At 34.4% G+C, this 7,005-nt stretch overlaps 2 protein-coding genes across 2 annotated transcripts; one reads left to right on the top strand and one right to left on the bottom strand.

Annotated features, from left to right (window-relative positions):
• LOC109225892 (PLAT domain-containing protein 3-like) lies at positions 239-1,665 on the bottom strand. The gene is made up of 2 exons (XM_019390704.1): positions 1,475-1,665; positions 239-903 (listed from the first exon to the last, which is right to left on the bottom strand). Exons 1-2 carry the CDS (start codon positions 1,553-1,555, stop codon positions 433-435), a joined length of 552 nt encoding a protein of 183 aa, XP_019246249.1. The 5' UTR covers positions 1,556-1,665; the 3' UTR covers positions 239-432.
• On the top strand, positions 2,269-3,461 carry LOC109225891 (PLAT domain-containing protein 3-like). Its single transcript, XM_019390702.1, has 2 exons — positions 2,269-2,455; positions 2,808-3,461. Exons 1-2 carry the CDS (start codon positions 2,369-2,371, stop codon positions 3,252-3,254), a joined length of 534 nt encoding a protein of 177 aa, XP_019246247.1. The 5' UTR covers positions 2,269-2,368; the 3' UTR covers positions 3,255-3,461.

Here is a 7,005-nt window from a genome sequence, read left to right as displayed (position 1 = left end):
AATTTACTAGCATACAATTTTTCCCCTCTTGTACTTTCAGCTACCACATGAAAAACTGATAACAAGAGAACTCAGTGAAAAATATTAGGTAATAGGGGGGAAAAAAGGTAAAGTGGGTGTTACTCCCCCAAAGGAAGAAATCAGTTTAGGTTTTGTGACCTTTCACTCCAATTATGTACAAAGGCTTGTCATAACTTGCAATAGAAAATGTTATCGTGTCACAAGTCTTCTAAAGATATGGGTGAAGAAAACTTTCCATTCCAATTATGTGGCACTCGTGAGAGTACATATCAGGCCTTGGCCTAAATGGCCTTCGTAAATCATACAACATTAGAATAACGCGTAAATTTTCACAATATGATGAACTGACAAAGAGAAGAAAAAACATAAAGAGAGTGAAATTATGCCCCGCTAAACTCCAATAAACTTGAATTAAATTACATCAACAACTTTATAAGATTGATCAGAATCATGAATTGATTGTTGTTCGTTGGAAATACGCTTGCAGTTGTTCCTAATGGCGGTCAACCCATCTGGGTAATGACCGGCACTGAGCCACGTCTCCACGGTGAACACCTGTTGGCTGCATCGTTTGTGTTCTGCTGTAGACGTGACTTCCACGTAGTTACAGTACCATCCGTGGTGATCACCTGATCCATCGGAAGTCAAGTTCATTTTACAGATTGGTCCAGTCAAACACGGACCACGGCCCGTAAACATATCCAATTGGTCCATTTCAAAGTATTCGTAACCTGGGCCCATAAGCCCACCCCAAGCTTGTAGGTTATTGATTCTAAGGCCATGTCCAGTGGCATCATAAAGAGACAAGGTAATTTTTGAGTCAGTTCCAGACCCCCAGTATGTCCCAGTCCGAACATAAGCTGTGTATACACAATTTAGTTCCTGCATTTTCCCATCAAATCAGCAATTGCAAAATAAAAAACATTATGGTACACAGTGACAAATTTATAGCCATAGATCCCAAATTTATTTTGAAAAATCTAATTTGGGTGTAGTTTGGTTTGAATATGAAAATGTGTTTGGACATATGTTTTCAAAACATATTTCCCAACATTATTTTGGAAAAACATGTATATAATTCTCAAGTTTTGAGATTTTGGCCCAAAATCAGCAATTGGGGTGATTTTGGGATTTGGGATTTTGCCAAAATATGGGCAAAATTTATGGCCGAACATGAATTTTGAAAATAAATTCCAAATTTATTTTGGCAAAACTCATGGCCAAACGGGCCCTTAGAATCAATGTGTTGTATTCTTACTCATATTTGTTTCTTTTCTTACATATAAGGTAGTAATTAGGAAGTAGACGCAGTAAGTTCGACCCTTCTCCGGACCCGCGTATAACGGGAGTTTAGTGCACCGGGCTGCCCTTTTTTACACAGTGAGTTCGACATAATCCACTGCATCTACTCTAAATCCGTCAACGTACGTAGAAGTAGAGAAGGGTGACTTACAGTGCCAGAAATGGAAGAAACGGAGATGGAGAAGAGGATGACAAGATGCAACCAAAATTGGTTAACTCGTGCCACTCCCATGGCAGCTTCTTGAACTCTCGCTCTGTCTTGTTGTTTCTTTCTCTAGAAAATGAGAGGAAAAAGGCAAGAGCTTTTGAGATAGTGGGAATGATAGTATCATAGTAGTTTTATTTATAGATTATATCAAAGTTCATAGGGGACAATAGTATATTGAGAGTTATAAGGTCAAAATTATAAGGCAGTAGGCCTACCCGTGAGCCACACTATAATTGTCCTAGTGGAAGAATAAATTAATTGGAGTAAAAAACTTTGACTCATGGCGGCTAATTCGAGCTGCAAGGTATATACCAGACGTATTGTTGACTTATTTATAATAAATATGTACACTTGCGCCTCTCCGTTCTATCCTAAAATGATTATCGCACTTCTATATTGTAAAGTGAAGCCAAACTTCAAATCTGCTCAGAAGCCGCCATGAGAGAGAAACATGCATGCATGCACCCACCTAGTTATATTTACAGGAAAAACACGAAAAATATAAAGAAAAAATGAAGAGAAATTATTTGGGAAATCCCACCATCTCCTCTTGCTCAACATAAAAGGAAGAACCACGAAAGGAATGCGTTTTGTTTTTCTTTTAAAACTAATATATTGATCCCATACTCTTTACAGCTGGCAGTTCGAGTTATTAGCCGCCATGAATCTAATTTTATTCATCCACTCTCAATATAATATCGTCTCCTCTAAGCTTTTACCCATTATAAATAAACTATATATACGTATCATACTATCACTTCCATTATCTCAAAATCATTTTCCTTTATCCTCTCATTTCTAGAGAAAGAAACATATTCTCTTGCACAAGTAGCCGCCATGGGAGTAGCTCATCAAGTTAACCAATTCTGGTTCCCTCTTATTATCCTCCTCCTCTCCATTACCATTTCTTCTATTTCTGGAGCTGTAAGTCATCCCTCTATATATGTGTATTTACACACATGCATAGTGTAACTTTTTGCTTCTAGAGAATCAATTTGACTAGTTTTTGAAGCTAAATTAGATTAGATCACCTCAGTATTTTAAAATAATATTTTTATGTTCGAACTATACAAAAATTATTGTAAGTTACAATTTATCTAATGTCAATTTTATAAAAAATACATTTTAAAATATTGATCATAGTTTGAGTCTCAAGAAGAGAAAAGTACCACATAAAGCAACAGAATCTGCTACTTTGTCACAGTCCTAGAATACCCTCATGTTTTTTCATTTTGTATTTGCATTTTGCTCTTGCTGATTTAATAGGAAAATGCAGGAATCAAATTGTGTGTACACAGCTTACATTCGGACTGGGCAATTCATGGAGGATGCAACAGACTCAAAAATAAGCTTGACTCTCTACGATGCGAGTGGCTATGGAATTAGAATCAAGAACCTAGTGGCTTGGGGTGGGCTTATGGGTCCAGGGTACAACTACTTTGAAACGGACCACTCGGATATGTTCAGTGGCCATGGACCATGTTTGACTGGGCCGATCTGCAAAATGGTCTTGACTTCTGATGGTACAGGCCGACAGCCCGCATGGTACTGTAACTACGTGGAAGTCACCTCAACAGGAGACCACAAACAATGCAGTCAACAGCTCTTCAACGTGGATCAATGGCTTAGCACCGATCGTTCGCCGTATCAGTTGACGGCCACAAGAAACAACTGTAGGCGTACGTCCTGTGACCAACAACCCATTGTTATTGATGTAATTTAATTCGACTTCATTGGGCTACTTAATTACAAAGTATATATAGAATTTCTCTCCTTCTCTCTTTGTATCTCTCTTTAAGCAATTATATACCAGTGTGTGGAAATTTTAGCATCAATCTAATGTTGTGAAGCCCATTTAGGCCAAGGCCTGATGTGTACGCTCATGAATGCAACATTCTGGAAAATAAAGAATCGGTCCCTGTTTTTCTTACCTAATAATTTCATGTCTTACTGTTTCTTTATTCATCCAACCACCGATAGAAACAAAACTTTGAGTACAAAATAATTTTTATTATGAAATAAAAGTAAATTAGTAAATTATAAATAAGAAACGGAGAGAGAAAGAAGGAAGTTTTTCACATCTTCTCGTGTGTCTTTCCATTGCCATTTACACAGCCTTTTATCTATATCTATATTATATTAAAAGCATGAACTCCTCAATGTAAAAGTTAAATTACCATTTTACCCCTTTTAAATACTCCCTTCGTTTCATATTAGATGAAATACTTTCCTTTTTAGTCTGTTCCAAAACAAGCGACACATTTCTAAATTTGGAAATAATTCAACTTTAAACTCTTTCATTTTACCCATTTACCCTTAACGAGAAGCTTTTATAGCCACACAAATGTCATGGCCTCACAAACTTTTTACCCCTTAAACTTTTAAGATCACAAGTTTCAAAAGTCTTCTTCTTTTTTCTTAAACTCTGTGCCGAGTCAAACTACCTCATTTAATATGAAACGGAGGGAGTACTTAATTATACTAACTAAGAAGAAAAGCCTAAAGCAACTAATGAAAGGTAAGGTTGCAACGATTGATTACATTATGATGGGTTATTAAAGTTGCAACGATTGATGACATTACAATGGGTCATTGAAATTGCATAAGTACCTTTTGGATTATAGAAAAGTCTTTCGATATAAAACTGACATAATAGAGTCAGGATCAAGGGGAAAAACAACAGTCAACAAGATGGAATTTACAAGAATGTTATGGTAAATCTGTAAGAATTAGTTTCATTGCTAGATTCTACCACAAGCTATTACTTTCCTCATTATTCCTGAAATGATGCATTACTTTCCTTCCTTTACTCACTTTTATGCTGACTTTCTTTTAATTATTTTGCTTTCCAAGTTCTCTGTGATTTGTCCTCTATATTCTGGATTTAGAACCTGAAGTTAAAAGCGCACAAACAATTCTTCACGTTGCTCTCTGCATAGAATGTACTGTTGGAGTACGAAAAGATGAGTGGAGTACTATATCAATAATAGACATAGGGCAAACAGATTGTGTCGATAGCGTTTAATTTATCTTATATCACATGAGGTGGGATGGATAGGATCCCTCCACCCTTAACCAGAGGTCTCGGGTTTGAGCCATAGGTATGGAAAAAATCTCATTAGGGAGCGCTTCCCCTTGAATGGGTTTTACCCGGCTCGAATTCGAATATAGTCGAGCTCCAATGCAAGTATCGACACCGGTTTGATAAGATCCAACCAAAAAACGAGAGTTTTATTTTACATTTTACGAGTCACATAGTCATTTTCTCTGACACTAGACTTCTCGAAAAGAATTTATCGAATCTTTTTAATTTATACTTTAATTCATATTTTAGTTTATGTGCCTTTAGTTTTTCTTTCTTAAATTTTTAGTCCAATCGACATAATCCAAAGAAATTGTCGATAGAGTTCTGCTTTACTTTTTTGTGAGTTAAATCGTCGTTTTCTTTGACAATAGCTTTTTCAAAAAAATAAAATAAAGTTACAGTACATCTTTATGTAGTTTTAAATATATTGAACCCAAAAACTATATATTTAAAACCTTTATTTTAAGTGCTAGGTTAATTTTCCAACTAGAGAAGTTAGGTATTTAGACATCTGCAATGCGGTTCGATTTTTGATCATCTACTTTCATATTGAATATGGCTTGACCAAAGCAAAAATTCAAGACTGAAATAATTGCTTATATTAAAATAAAATTGTACGTGTAAGTTCAGTAGTAACTTTAACTATCCATCCTTTCTTCTCATTGGCGTTTGACTATTTTTTTTTCTTTCTATCTTTCTAATGTATCATAAGCTTCTTTATGTGAAACAAGTTTATGAGATAACTCCAACGAAGAATCAAAAAAACTTTGTTGTAAAACTTTTCATAATCGTATTAATAGAAGTATCAATTCTTTAAATACTTTCATCTTATCTAAGTACCGTTTTATTTTTATTTTTATTTTCACAACTTATAAATGTTTTTTGTTGAATTTATATTGCATTTAATTATCTAAGTCTCATTTAGTGAAATGAAAAGAGAAGGAAATATCCTTACAAGTTTAGTCACCCTGGAAAGATATCAAGCTCTAAGAGTTCATTGAAGAAGTCGAATAATTTTGAATAGTACCAGGGTTTTATGGATCTTTTCCCTTAATTTCACCCTATGATTACCTAATTTTATTTAGTAGATAAGAATTACTAAAGAAAATTTACTGATATACAATTCAACCTTTTATATTCACCGATGAGATTTGAATTCTACCATTTGTTGATGTATAAATAAATTTACTTATAGGTATGTATGATAAAATTGAAGATGTTGTGCCTGACATGTACATTAAAATATAAAAAGTGATGCTTAAATATTACATAAAAGAGCAATTAACCTTCAGAAGATAATTATACCAAGACACAATTAATATTGTTATTGCTGAAGAATATGGAGATCATAAAGTTAGTCAAACTATATCTCTTTCGATATCGTCTATTGGAGCAATCAATTTTAAAAAGCGAGATATATCGAAGTATAAGTGATACCATAATACCTAGCTAGAAGAATAGAAATGAGAGATAGAGTCGGTCGAGGAGAACAATTTTGACTTTAATCATAAAAGATTTTAATTAAGATTACACTATGCTAGCTTTTGGTGCATTTAACTTTGTAATTTATAATTAAATAAAATATTTTTCAAATATATATATGCATTAGTTATTTAGTATATGATACTATTCTATAAAAAAAATAACGTAATACACGTGCAACGCACGTGCAGAGAGACTAGTAGGCATAAAAATGTGAAGACTTACTATTGTAAAATAGTGCATTGGATGGACGTAAAGTATGAGAATACATCCATAAGCTATTCAACTACATGGGCAGCCATATCTACAAACTATTCATAATAATTTTTGAGTTTTCTTGTAACAACCGGTTGCTCGTATTGTGTAATTACGCCCTGTTTTCCCTTTTTATGCTTCACACATGTGTGTTTATGATTTTATGACTTGTGGTGTCGGTTAGTTTCGTTCTGAGAAGCTTTTGGGTTGATTCGCACCCTTGATTCTTGACTTGGAGATTTAAATTAGAAAACGTTGACCAAACTTTGACTTTTGTGAAAACGAACCCGGAACTGTATTTTTATGGCTCCGATAGCTTCGTATCGCAATGGACATGGGCATATGCCCGAAATTGATTTTGGAAGTTCATAGGTTGATTTGCCGAAATTTGGCAATTTGAAGTTGAAAAGTTTTACTGTAGGTTGACTTTAAGCTATCGAGCTCAGAATTTAATTTTTGGACTTGGAATAGGTCCGTCATGGTATTTAGAACTTGTCTGAAAAATTTGGTGTCGTTTGAAGTTGATTTGATAGGATTCGGACGTTTAGTTGTAATTCTAGAAGTTCTTGAAAATTTCTTTGAAATTCATGCATTTTAGAGTTCAATTCGTAGTTTTAGATGTTATTTTTGTATTTTTATCGCGCGAGCGAGT

This window comes from Nicotiana attenuata, chromosome 5, assembly GCF_001879085.1.
Source record: "Nicotiana attenuata strain UT chromosome 5, NIATTr2, whole genome shotgun sequence".
NCBI classification, from domain to species: domain Eukaryota; kingdom Viridiplantae; phylum Streptophyta; class Magnoliopsida; order Solanales; family Solanaceae; genus Nicotiana; species Nicotiana attenuata.
This window is presented reverse-complemented; position numbering and strand designations above follow the sequence as displayed.

What these genes read in the sequence shown, in the direction of transcription:
- LOC109225892 (XM_019390704.1), bottom strand. Translation starts at nt 1,555, where the DNA reads ATGGGAGTGGCACGAGTTAACCAATTTTGGTTGCATCTTGTCATCCTC. An exon ending in TTTCTTCCATTTCTGGCACT is followed by an intron (nt 904 to 1,474) that starts GTAAGTCACCCT and finishes GGGAAAATGCAG; the next exon opens with GAACTAAATTGTGTATACAC.
- LOC109225891 (XM_019390702.1), top strand. Translation starts at nt 2,369, where the DNA reads ATGGGAGTAGCTCATCAAGTTAACCAATTCTGGTTCCCTCTTATTATC. An exon ending in TTTCTTCTATTTCTGGAGCT is followed by an intron (nt 2,456 to 2,807) that starts GTAAGTCATCCC and finishes AGGAAAATGCAG; the next exon opens with GAATCAAATTGTGTGTACAC.